Source organism: Miscanthus floridulus, chromosome 2 (genome assembly GCF_019320115.1).
Source record: "Miscanthus floridulus cultivar M001 chromosome 2, ASM1932011v1, whole genome shotgun sequence".
Classification (NCBI taxonomy): domain Eukaryota; kingdom Viridiplantae; phylum Streptophyta; class Magnoliopsida; order Poales; family Poaceae; genus Miscanthus; species Miscanthus floridulus.
Genome location: NC_089581.1, coordinates 71198221 through 71211705, shown reverse-complemented (window position 1 = coordinate 71211705; position 13485 = coordinate 71198221). Strand labels below are relative to the sequence as shown.

Sequence of the window (13485 nt, the reverse complement as noted above, 5' to 3'; positions counted from 1 at the left end):
ACCTTTGCTCACTTTATGCACTGCGACCCTAGCATATTCAGGTTGTATTGGTGCCCCATGGATTCTTGGTGTCTTGGTAGGGTCTGGAGGAGTAAAAACACCAACAGCGACCTTGATTGTGTCATTCCCCCTTGGAACATGTAGCTCAATTGATGTCATTGGAGTAGTGACATCATCCACGGGGAAGCGCAGAGCTGCGTCATCTTGCTTTGGCAGCTCAGTGGAAGTGTAGCTGCTTTTCAACTAACTAGGGGGGCTAATATTAACATTCATTCCTGGCTCTGATGCCTGCCTCTGGGCACTCATTGCTATCTGCACTTGCTTTCTGATTTCTTCCTGCATTCTTGCTTCCATTGCTTTTTCTCGCTCCTTTGATTCAAGCACCATTTCCTCCAACATTGTCACCCGCGCTGCTTGCTCCTCCTTGCTTCTCTAGCGGCTTTGGTAGGTTTCCCTATCATTAGGGAAACCATGAACCCATGGAGTGTTGCGTCCTAAGCCTCTGGTTCGGCCAGTGTGTTCAGCAGTCCCGATGGCATACGTCAGCTCATCCTTCTCTCTATTTGGCTTGAACACACCAATCTCTTTAGCTTCTATAGCAAAAGCCAATCGGCGTGCTGCTGTTTCGAGTTTTTGCCCATACACTGCCAGATCGGTCTATGGGTCGAGTCTTCCCCCATGACCGAAAAACCAATTCTTCGAGCGTGGGGGCCACTTGGCTAATTTTGGTTCGATCCCCTTGGCGATAATGTCCGCTTCCATTTTTTGCCACTTCGGAATGGCAGTATCGTAGCCACCTGATCCCATGTCATGGTGATATACCTTTTTTCGGGCATTCTCTTGGTCCTTCTCACCCATGCCTCACCCTCTGCTAATGTCTTGTACTCTACGAAATCATTCCAATATGGCCTCTGTTTTGAGATCGGGCCCGTAGCAGTATTGAAATTCAGCGTTTCATTCTTCTTGATGTATGTGTTGTATAGCTGTTTCTTCCAAGTCTGGAATTGTGTGGCCATCTTCTTCATAGCCCACGATCGAACTAGCTCCTTCAATTCATCATCGTTGATATCATCATAATCATCCGCTTGCAACGTGAAATGGGCAAGGATATCATTCCAGAGCAAATTCTTGTCAACAGTAGAGACAAAACTAACATCAGGCTCATTGATCATTTTCTTCCATTCATGGATACTGATCGGAATTCTATCCCTTACATGGTACCCACAGTGTTCCACGAATTTCCTTTTATGTGGACCAAGTGGTTCGCTTGTCTCGATGTTGAATTCTGATATTATGTACCGGCCCTCCAGTGGTTTCTTCGGTCCTCAAACATTTTTGCTCTTTGCCGTTGTGGTCGCCGATCTAGAGGGCTACATATAAAAAAATAATAAATACATATCTTTTGTACACAGAAATATATACAATATTCACATATAATATATATTTAGTATATATACCTCGCCTGTATTTTCTTGCAAAACATTTTCTTGCTCATTTTCAAGAGCTAGGTATTGACTTCCGTCATCAACATCCTGCTCACCAGCATTGGCAATAATATTCATCATTTCTTCCTCCATGTTGTCTCCCGGGGCAGCCATATCTAACAAATTTAACAAAATTTAAGTCACATATATAAACAAGTCATATATATACAATAAGTCATATACAAATTTATCTAAGTCACATATATATAAACAAGTCATATATGTAAACAAGTCATATATGTACAATAAGTCATAAACAAAATAAATCTAAGTCACATATATAAACAAGTCATATAAATAAGTTATATAAACAAGTCATATATATAAACAATTCATATATGTAAACAATCATATATGTCAACAAGTCATATATGTAAACACGTCATATATGTAAACAAGTCATATAAACAAGTCATATATATAAACAAGTCATATATGTAAACAAGTCATATAAATGACGAATTTGCCCTAGCGAGAACGACAATTCGCTCTTGCAAGAACAATAGGGCGAATTCGTCGTTCTCGCTAGGGCGAATTCGTCGTTCTCGCTAGGGCAAATTCGTCATTCTCGCTAGGGCGAATCATCGTTCTCGCTAGGGCGAATTCATCGTTCTCGCTAGGGCGAATCGTCGTTCTCGCTAGGGCGAATCGTTGTTCTCGCTAGGGCGAATCGTCGTTCTCGCTAGGGTATACAACAACGGGGCGGCATTGCTCCGCATATACAACAACGGGGCGGCATTGCTCCGCATATACAACAACAGGGCGACGTTGCTCCGCATACAACACAACGAGGCGGCGTTGCTCCACATACAACACAATGAGGCAGCGTTGCTCCGCATACAACACAACAAGGCGGCGTTGCTTCGCATACAACACAACGAAGCAGTGTTGCTCCGCATACAACACAACGACGGTGTTGCTCCGCATACAACACAACAAGGCGTTCCTCTGCATATATCACATACAAACACATATCGACGTACGTAGGGGTCGGCGGTGATGGGCTTCCGGAGGCGGTGAGGACGAGGCAGCGAGGGCGTGGCCGGTGGCCGAGGCTCCTCCTCCTCCCTTCTCCTTCTTCCTTCTCCCTTCTCCTTCTCCTCCCTTCTCCTTCTTCCTTCTCCCTTCTCTCCTCCACCTCCCTTCTCTCCTCTACTGCCCTGCTCCTCCTCTCCTCCAATCCGGTGGTTTAGGGGGTAGGGCACCAGTCCGGTGGCAGGGACGACCACAGCGGAGCGGGGCCGGGATGGCCACGGCAGAGCGGGGCTAGCCGCGGCGGAGCGGGGCCGGGGCGAGGATGGCCGCGGCAGAGCGGGGCCAGCCACGGCGGAGCGGGACCGGGGCGGGGACGGTCGCGGCGGAGCAGGGACGGGCCGGGGTGGTCGGGGGGTGGCATGTCGGTGAGCGCGCTTAGTCGGGGCATGCGACGTCAGGGTTGTGGGGCGCCGGTGCGCATGCGGGCGCTCGCGAGGTGCGGCGTCGGCGACGGATCAGACGAGCGCCGGTGGGTCTGTTAGGGCTTGGCTTGGTAGTGGGGAGGAGGAAGAAGAGGGACCGGGGAGGGCACAGAGGCTATATAAGGGAGAGGACCTTTAGTCCCGGGCGCCACCACCAGCCGGGACTAAAGGCCCTGTAGTCCTGGGCCCTGTTAACGCCTAGGACTAAAGGTCACACCTTTAGTCTCGACTGGTGGTGGCGCCTAGGACTAAAGGTTTTTGGCGGGTAGCCGAACTGTAGTTTCGCTGCCCGCCAATTCATTAGGATTTTAATATATTTCTTTTTACACAAGTGATAAAAGGATTGTTAATTGCACAGAAAATTAAATAAAAGACATAAAAATATTTAAAAAAAATATAGATTCTATTTTGCTTTATTGCACACAGGAAAATTATGTGACCTAAAGTTTTAATTTTTTAACAAGTTTTAAAACACAATATAGTGTTTAAATTACTATTTCGATAATGCAAAAATATAGTGTTTAATTAAATTCAGAAAAACTCTTGTGTTTCGACTGGAAATTTGTTTTCACATCATTTGAACGTGACATAATCCCACCATCAAACATAAATTTGTTTTCACATCATTTCAATGTGACATAATCCCAACATCAAACATAAATTTGTTTTCACATCATTTCAACGTGACATAATTCATCATCAAACATAAATTCACAATTATTACATAATATCTCTAATACACACTATTGAACATCAATATATATATCAAGCGGGCACAGTAATGAACTTCTTCTTGACGTATGTCCCTTGGTTATGATCACATCGTAACCATGGAGTGTCCTCATCGTCTAGCTGGATGCTAGGGTCTTTGTTCACTGTGAAGGGTGAAATTCGGTCATCCTTTTCATAATCTTCTGACATGTCTGACTTGTCTTCGATTTCGATGATGTTTCTTTTTTCTGAAAGAACTATGTGGCGCTTTGGCTCATCATTGATTGGGTGGTTGTCATTTTTCCCTCTCTTTGGTTTTGTAGACATGTCCTTGACATAGAACACCTGAGTCACATCCTTCGCAAGGACAAACGGTTCACCTTTGTACCCAATATTATTGAGGTCCACTATTGTCATTCCATACTAGTTGTTGACTGCTACGCCGCCTCCAGTTGTCTTTACCCACTGGCACTTGAACAAAGGTACCTTAAAATGAGATGCATAGTCTAGTTCCCATATCTCCTCTATGCAGCCATAGTATGTTTGCTTGTTCCCACTAGGGTCGGTGGCATCTATGCGGACACCACTGTTCTGGTTGGTGCTCCTTTTATCTTGTGCTACTGTGTAAAATATATTCCCATTTATCTTGTACCCTTTGTATGTGAGGATATGCCACGATGGCTGCCTAGCCAACAAATACAGCTCCTCATCAATACTCTCATCACCCTGACATTCTTTTCGCAACCAGTCGCTGAAAGTTTCCATGTGCTGACGCGTAATCCATGCTTCAGACTTCCCTGAGAACTCAGATCGGAGGAGGTTCTTGTGTGTCTCGATATACGGATCTACCAAGGAGGAGTTCTATAGAACTATGTAGTGTGCTTTATTGAAATAATCATCACCCTTACCAATATATGTTTTCTTCCCTAGTGTCCCCTTTCCACTTAGTCTCCCCTCGTGTCGCGATTCAGGAACACCAATCGGGTTAATATCGGGAATGAAGTCAACATAGAACTTAATGACCTCCTCTGTTCCATAGCCCTTGGCGATGCTTCCTTCTGGCCGAGCATGGTTGTGAACATATTTCTTCAGGATTCCCATAAACCTCTCAAAGGGGAACATATTGTGTAGGAACACAGGACCGAGAATAGTAATCTCCTTGACCAGATGAACTATGAGGTGTGTCATGATATCAAAGAAGGAAGGAGGGAACATCAACTCAAAGCTGACAAGACATTGAACCACATCATTCTGTAGTTTCGCTAGATCCATTGGATCGATTACCTTCTGAGAAATTGCATTGAGGAATGCACATAGCTTCACGGTGGCTAGACGTACATTTGGCGGTAGAATTTCTCTTAATGCAACTGGAAGCAATTGAGTCATGAGCACATGGCAGTCATGGGACTTTAAGTGTCCAAATTTCTTCTCTGGCACATTTATTATACCCTTTATATTCGAGGAGAATCCAGATGGTACCTTAATGCTATGTAGGCATTCAAACAAGCTGTCCTTCTCTTCTTTGCTAAGAGTGTAGCTAGCAGGACTTAAGTACTAGCGTCCATCATCTGTCTTCTCTGGATGCAGGTTGTCTCGTTCTTTCAAACACCATAGGTCCTGTCGTGCTTCAATTGTGTCCTTAGGCTTCCCATACACACCCATGAAGCCTAGCAGGTTCACACAAAGATTCTTCGTCAGGTGCATCATGTCGATCGCGCTGTGGACCTCTAGGACTTGTCAATAGGGTAGCTCCCAAAATATGGACTTCTTTCACATGGGTGCGTGACTGTTGGCATCCTTCAAAATAGGTTGGCTGCCAGGTCCCTTTCCAAATATTACTTTCACATCATTGACCATATCGAGGACGTCCTCACCAGTTCAGTTGCGAGGCTTGGTCTAGTGGTCTGCCTTACCTTTAAAATGCTTGCCTTTCTTTCTTATGGGGTGATTTGCAGGAAGAAATCGTCGATGCCCAAGGTACACGACCTTGTGACACTTTTTCAAGAATATACCTTTTATGTCACCAAAACAGTGTGTACATGCATTATATCCCTTGTTTGATTGTCCTGAAAGATTACTTAGAGCTGGCCAATCATTGATTGTTATGAACAACAATGCTCGCAGGTCAAAGTGCTCCTGCTTGTGCTCATCCCACACGCATACACCTGGCTTGTTCCACAAAAGTAGAAGTTCTTCAACTAGTGGCCTCAGGTACACATCGATGTCGTTGCCAGGTTGCTTTGGGCCTTGGATGAGCATCGGCATCATAATAAACTTACGCTTCATGCATAACCAGGGAGGAAGGTTGTAGATACATAGAGTAACAGGCCAAGTGTTGTGACTACTGCTCTACTCCTCGAAAGGATTCATACCATCCATACTTAAAGCAAACCTTAAGTTTCTTGCATCACTTGCAAACTCGGGGAATTCTCTATCGATTGCTCTCCACTGGGACCCATCATCAGGGTGTCTCAACATATTGTCTACCTTACGGTTTTCTTTGTGCCATCGCAACAACTTTGCATGGTCTCTGTTTCTAAAAAGATGTTTCAAGCATGGTATTATAGGAGCATACCACATAACCTTAACATGGATTTTCTGCTTGGGACGTTCGCCCTCAACATCACCAGGGTCATCTCGCCTGATCTTATACCGCGACGCGTGACATACAGGGCATGCATCCAACTTCTCGTACTTCATGCCACCGTAGAGGATGCAGTCATTAGGACATGCATGTATCTTCTAGATTTCTAATCCTAAAGGGCAGACTACCTATTTTGCTTCGTATGTAGTGCTGTGCAATTCGTTATCCTTCAGAAGCATCTCTTTTGGATTTTTAGTAACTCCGCGAATCCCTTGTCAGATACACTATTCTTTGCCTTCCATTGCAGCAATTCCAATGTGGTACCTAACTTTTTCTGCCACGCATCACAAGTTGGGTATAGCAATTTCTTGTGATCCTCTAGCATGCGGTCGAACTTGATCTTCTCCTTTTCACTTTCGCATTCTCTTTGTGCGTCACGAATGGCCTAACCAAGATCATCAACGGGCTCCTCCTCTACCCCTACCTCTTCTTCAGCGGGCTTCTCCTCTGCCCCCACCTCTTCTTTAGCGGGATTCTCCTTTGCCCCCACCTCTTCTTCAGCTTCCCCCATTGCAGTATCATTGAAGGCACCATAGTCAGCAAAAATGTCATCATCGCCCCATTGTTCTTCTTCACCTTCTTCCATTACAACTCCGGTTTCTCCGTGCTTCATCCAACAAATATAGTTTGGCATGAAACCCGACTTGAACAAGTGTGAATGAAGAGTCTTTGAGTTAGCATATTCTATCGTATTCTTACATACGGCACATGTGCAGCACATGAAACCATCGCATTTGTTTGCCTCGGCCGCACATAACAAAGAATGCACGCCGTCCATGAACTCTTGGGAGCGACGATCAGCATTGTACATCCAATGCTGACTCATCTGCATTACATGACATAAATACCGTATTAAAACCTAGAACATAATTAGTTAATTATACAACATGCATACCACCACAAAAGCTATAAATTTAAGAAAGCCTCGCTACAATGTAGACAATCCCAACTACCACTAAAAACACTAAAGCTAAAATGCACTTCAACAGCACAAGGATTTCACGACCAATCCCAACTAAAACAGACAGATCCCCCGTTTATTCAACATCTTTGGGCTTCTTCGGCTAGATCATTGCCGCATTAGCCGCCATATCTGCCTGTTGTGCAAGATATTTTTGCACGAGTTCAACATACTCTTCCTCCCAGTAGAAGCCTGAACATCCAGTGCCATCCCACTAAAATTAAAACAAAAAATTAGAACTTTAATCACAACCATCATGAAAATAGGTATAAACTGACCATAATCATTAAATATGATAAAATAACTCACATTGCGATCTAGATACTTGTAGAAAATGCGACCCTTGTTGGGACCCTCCTTCTTCACTCGGTACTCCATCACAATCTTCGTCTCATCACAACACTTGCCACATGCAATGAGTGGGAGGCCCGGCCTAAGTAGCTTTGGAAACCCATGAGAGGCCGAGGACCCCGAAGCAGTTGCCATCTACTCTCTATACTCATTTTTAATACACTACAAATTTCTCATTTTATAAACAAATAAAATTAAAAAAACTCTAAAATTCTCTATATCTCTAAACAATGAAGTGTGCTATGCATGCTACAAATGAACGATGAATACTAGTTTTTAATAGCTACTTTAACCTTCCTTCATGTAAATATGCAAGCTTGAAGTGATTTTGAGCTCAAATTGCTTACAAATGAAAAAAAACCACAATAAAGAACCATATATATATAGTGAACAAAATGAGATAAGACAATGGTGAAATATGAGAGTATGAAGTTGGTAACCTTTAGAACCGAAGAATCGATGGAGGAATCGAAGAAATCGAAGAATGGATGGAGAAAGAGCAAGAACACTGCTTAAATTTGAACTGAAGCTCTCGGGTAGGCTCGGGGAGGAAGAAGACGGCCAGCAGGATTTATAGGGGGGACCTTTAGTCCCAGTTGGTGGATGGTTGGTGGATCCAACCGGGACTAAAGGTCACTTTCCAGTCCTGGGCCACGCCACTAGCCGGGACAAGAGCTTTACTCCCAGTTGGAGCCACCAACCGGGAGTAAAGGTCGACCTTTATTCCCGGTTGGTGGCTCCAACTGGAACTTAAGGTCCCCTGCCACAATGGCCCGGCGCAGGAGTCGTTGGGCAGGGACCTTTAGTCCCGGTTGGAGCCACCAACCGGGACTAAAGGTCTCTCTAGTCCCGGGAGTAATATTTCCCGGGACTAGAGCCTGGTTTGACCCTTGGATCAAAGGTATGTTCTCTGCTAGTGCCACCTCGCCTTGTATGGCGCCCGATCGAGCTCTAATTTGGTGTTTTCCTACTGCCATGCTGATAGGACCATGTTCGGCTGTGGACGAGGGCCGTCCTCCTACCGTCCCTCCTAAGCCAATTGACCTGCACCACTACTTTCACCTTGCCTCCCTCTCCACCTTGCGCACGCCAGTGGAACCGCTACCGCCTCCCCATCAGCCGCATGTGGCCACACCTCCTTCGCCATCCTCCACTGCAACCATCACCTCGGCTAGGTCCACGGTAGTCTACTGATGCTTCCTCGCTAGCCAATTAGGTTCTTAGGTGCTCTAGATCGCTAGAGCAGCAGCGCCGCCGCCGTGGACGGCCGTGCGTCGCTACAGCTCGCTCCAGCACATCCTACCACCCCATGATGCTGCTTGGTGTATGCGGTTGGACCGTAGTTGAAGGTCGGCCCGACCGATGGGCCAGTGTGAGCCCCTGTTGGCCGACATGATCGTGCCGTGTCATCGCCCCCGCGCCGCCATGCGCTGAGTCTTTGGGGGTGTGCGCGGGTGAATTAGGGAAAAGTCAAGGGGTTAAGTGAGAAGATCTGAGAGAGGAGAAAATAGTGTTAGTACTTAGTTGTAAATTGGGATGAGTTCAAGGTCTCTTTTGCAAAATCACCAACACGCGCGGGACTCCCTCGCCGCAGGTGGCCTCACGAGCAGGCCGGCCTCAAGTGGGCCGTGCCAATGGGTCACTATGTGCGCGCGCTGTGTCACGCGGGCCACGCGTGTGGGCTGCGCGGGAGATTTAGTTTTATTTTTCATAAGGAATTAGCAATGGTTTTCTAATTTATTTTTTGAGCCGATCTTTGGTAAATCATATAAAATCATGTAGGTGTCCAAAAATTGTGAAATGAATTTTGTTAGGTTTCTAAAATTGAGCTCTATCGATTGATGTATTTAGTTCATGTTTATACATATTGACATTAGGAGCTATTAAATCATTTGAGGATGCTTAATAATATTAAGTTAATTATTATCAGAATTTTTGTGGTAAATTTGTGATAGCTTTAGTCCTAAAAATTTTATAGTAGCTTCATTGTATTATTATGTGCTCACTGTAATTTTTGTAGCCTTAGAATAGACTAAGCATTATGGTAGTTAAATGCTATTTGTTTCAATATATATTAAAACATTAGTAGAAATAAAGATTTACCCTTAAATTGCAAAACTGAGTGTTTGTTAGTTGAATCCAACACCTTGCTTGATGAAGATGATAGTTAGCTTAGTATCTTAGTCATTAGAGCTAGTTTAGTAGCTTGGTATGCGCATCCTTAGTTTAAGAGTTGTTGTTGCCTGAATGCTAAGTGTTGCATCATCATCGCATGCATGTAGAGAACGAGTTGGTAGAGATCATGACCACCGACGAGTTCGAGGAGATCATCGAGGAGTATGAGGAGGTGATTCTCATGCAGGAGAAGGTCCTGGAGCCACCACTGACTGACTCAGCTGACACCGCGCCTGCCTAAGGCAAGCCCCGGTGCATAACCTCTATTTTATAATTCACCATATATTATATTGTGCATTTATGTTACAGGATTTTTATGGAAACCATGTACATAGATACACCTGTCCTAAGAGTCTTACTAGTGCAGGTTCGAGTAGATGCTATGCTTAGGTCATCGGTAGTGTGAGTAACCTGTTGTTGCTCACAATAGGGGATTATTATTACTCTCATAATAAAATGATGAAAGGAAAAATGGAGACAGGACAGGGATATGGTATGGGTATTGGTGGGTGTAACAGGTTGTGTCCCACGGCCAATGGGGCTTAGCTTGGTTATACTATTTTCCCTGTTTGCATCGATTAATGACCGTCCATTGCTATGGATGGTAGTCCGATCACAGACTTATTATTCTAAGCACATACTTGCTTATAGGAGCGGGAAGGCTCGTTAAGCTCTTGTCATGGGTTCTGGTTCTTTTCGGACTGGCTGATTAGAGGAGGGGAAAGGTGGAGGTCTAAGCACCATACTGAGACCGGGTCTCAAGTGTGGGGGCTTAGAGTCCAAGTTTGGATGGGGACATGGACCCCATGATAGGATTGGAATGTGTTAGTCTTGTTTGTGCCTGGGGTACAAACGAGGCGTGTGTTTCGAGGTACCCAGCTAGGATACATTGGTTCGCTAATCGCCGTTATCGTGAGACGGTACGACTTGGCTATGGTTTAGCACCGTAGTAAGAACTGAAAGATGAAAGATGGTGAAATAGTTCTGATTGCTTAACCCTTGTTTGAAAGTAGAACATGTGATTACCTATAATGGTTAGCTAATGAAGTAATCATGACTGCTAATTAAACTTGATCTTAAGGACGTACTTCTAGTAATGCTTTTCTCCAACAAAAAGAAAATAGCAAACCCATATTGCCTATCATATCCTTGAGAGTCAGAAAACTACTCCCACTAGTCGAGTAAGTCTTGCGAGTACATTATGTACTCAGGGTTTATTTTACCCCTGTTGTTGGTGTAGCTTGAGGAGTAACTCTTGTGTGAAGGAATCTTCTGGTGGGCACAGACGGATCCTTGTATCATTTATGCTAGATGTTTATTTTTATTCCGCTGTTTAATTATCACACTCTGAACTCTTATAATAAATAATTTCTAAGAACTCTTGTTGTATGAAATGGATTAAGTATTGTAAGCTCGTACTTATTATTGGATTCTGGATATAAAACGTGGATTGTTTTGAGTTCTTCCTTGGGGTGTGCTCGACGGAACTGTCCGATGTAGCTCACTTTCGAGGTGCTTAGTGTCTAGTGGAAGACGAACGCCTCCGAAAGTGTGTTATTTCGGACGGTTCTGCCACGCGCAGTAGAACCACCGTTGGAGGGTGCGTTTCAGATTTCTGATTCCTTCGGCCTGGCATGGGTGCAGGTCTTTGGTTTGTGTCTCAATTTTGGCCATTTCGTCCTCATATTGCCTACTGTTTTGTGCAGTGCATCTTCGCAGGGTTCCTCCTAGGTTACACGTCCTTTCTTGTCTACTCCAGTTTCCGCCATGCTTGGTCTCCCTGGGAGCTGGTTGGTTGCTTACTCCTATCTACTATACTTATGTTTGTGAGGTTTAATGGTTGTTTGTGCCCAATTGTTGATGTACACCTGCCATCATTTGGGGCCCCAAGTTAATTCAGGCACCGCACAACGAGTTCCTTTTATGTTGGATTAGGATCATAAATATCAAAGTCATGTTATTCTGTTTTGTATACTTCTTATGCTTTCTTGCTTCTAGATAACTGAAATGCTTGCAATATCGAAAATAATTAGTCACTAATGTATGCTTGGAACTACAAAGAATCAAGTTTTGCTTGTTGGTATACTTATTGTCTATTTGCCTTAAACTGTGCTTCTCAAATTAACAGCGGTACCATGCTTACTTCATGGAAGATTTGCCTGCTCCAATGATCATAATTGCAGGTTTGGTATCTCCTTCAACCATTTGGTTTTAGCTTGCAAAGTTCTAAACAAACCATGTGTTGATGCTTGTAACTGAATTTTGTTTTGGATCACATTGTAGTTGAGTCAAAGTTGACTAGGGTGCTTACAATTTGATTGGCCACCTAAAACAATTGTGAGCTTCTCCTTTTATAGTCCACAGATTTATTATACTGTACAACATATAGGGGTCTATTTTGCATAGTTATTTACAATGCTTATTTCTTAGTTCTTCCAGGGCTTTCCCTGATCATTTGCATCAAAAGGCAGTTTACACTCGGCAACTGTTCATGATTACAATTTTATTTGTATCCTAATTGCTACCAGTATTTAGTTGTAACTTAGAAGTCTGAAAGAGGTTGGGGAAAGACTGATACTGGTACCTTACCAGTACCTGGTTGTTATTAACCTATTCCATTTGGATTCCCATTTTATCCTAGGATCCCCAAATAAAATGGAGAACACAGTGCTATAGCCTGATAGGCACAAAGGCATATTACCCAACCCAAAACAGTTCTATGAAGATACATAAATGTTAAATTGCAGATTGGATAGCTGCTGTAGCATGCCTATTTGCTGTTAAAGGAATACTACAGAATTCAGGCCCATCAAAGAAGTGGATGTGGTATTCGTGCTATATTGGCATTTTGGTAGCCATCTTTTGGACATATTACATCTTGAGGTATATTATCTCATTCAATTATTCATCTCTTTTTTTTTTCCTTTCCACGTCAACCAAATGCTTTGCTAAAACGTTAGCATTTCAAACAATTTCTATCATGCCAGTACTATTCTAGCTGTTGCAGCTACATTAACTCACAGCAAGCAATTCTACTTCTGACTGTTGGTGTTGTAGGTTGCCAAGAATTCGATGGGATGTTGCATGGCTCCCACTCGGTCCTTTAGTATCTCTTAAATCTTCTTTCAACGGCTACTCATGAATAATAGTTGACATACTATTGTCTTGTATATATGTGCTACCGTGCAGGACTGGTGCATTGAGCCTTTATGTGGACCATGTGCTGCTGGAATCAATGCAAGATATCGGCACATTGAGAAGTTACATGTATAACTTCAAGGCCTTGTAGTTTTGAGTATAGTTTTCCTTGCTCCGATGTAGTTATATGTGGAACAGGTTTAGGTCATTTCTCCTTCTTTTAGTGGCGGAGTTGTGGAGGTACCTTGTTACATGGTGTGTTAACATTGAATTTTTAACCTCAGTGACAACTTGTGCATCATTTTCGCTTTTGTGGCGAGTGTATGTACAAGCTGTGATGTCGATGGACACCACAACTGTTTGAAACTCCCCTGCTTCTACTGATGTTCATGTTTGTATTGAAAAAAATGATGATTTTAGAGGGTCTAACACCGCAAGGAGGGTTCTAGTTCTAGCACTGCAAATCCCCCATTATGAATTTTCATTTCAAATTTTTGTGAGATAGGATTGGATGGTATGCATTTTAGTGAGGACACCTTTGGCTTGGGGACTGCTATTTCGTTA

The 13485-nt window shown here is 43.7% G+C and overlaps 1 protein-coding gene across 1 annotated transcript; it reads left to right on the top strand.

Annotated features, from left to right (window-relative positions):
• Positions 1 to 10580: 10580 nt before the first annotated feature.
• Positions 10581 to 13072, top strand: LOC136536699 (uncharacterized). The gene is made up of 6 exons (XM_066528904.1): positions 10581 to 10607; positions 11490 to 11573; positions 11912 to 11966; positions 12531 to 12666; positions 12841 to 12893; positions 12975 to 13072. Exons 1-6 carry the CDS (start codon positions 10581 to 10583, stop codon positions 13070 to 13072), a joined length of 453 nt encoding a protein of 150 aa, XP_066385001.1.
• Positions 13073 to 13485: the final 413 nt, after the last annotated feature.

Bases quoted from the DNA above. Each gene is read 5' to 3' on its own strand.
- LOC136536699 (XM_066528904.1), top strand. From the start codon at position 10,581: ATGGACCCCATGATAGGATTGGAATGT. The intron at 11,574-11,911 runs GTTGGTTGCTTA...TCAAATTAACAG, and splicing joins CTTGGTCTCCCTGGGAGCTG to CGGTACCATGCTTACTTCAT. The intron at 12,894-12,974 runs CTCTTAAATCTT...TACCGTGCAGGA, and splicing joins CCCACTCGGTCCTTTAGTAT to CTGGTGCATTGAGCCTTTAT.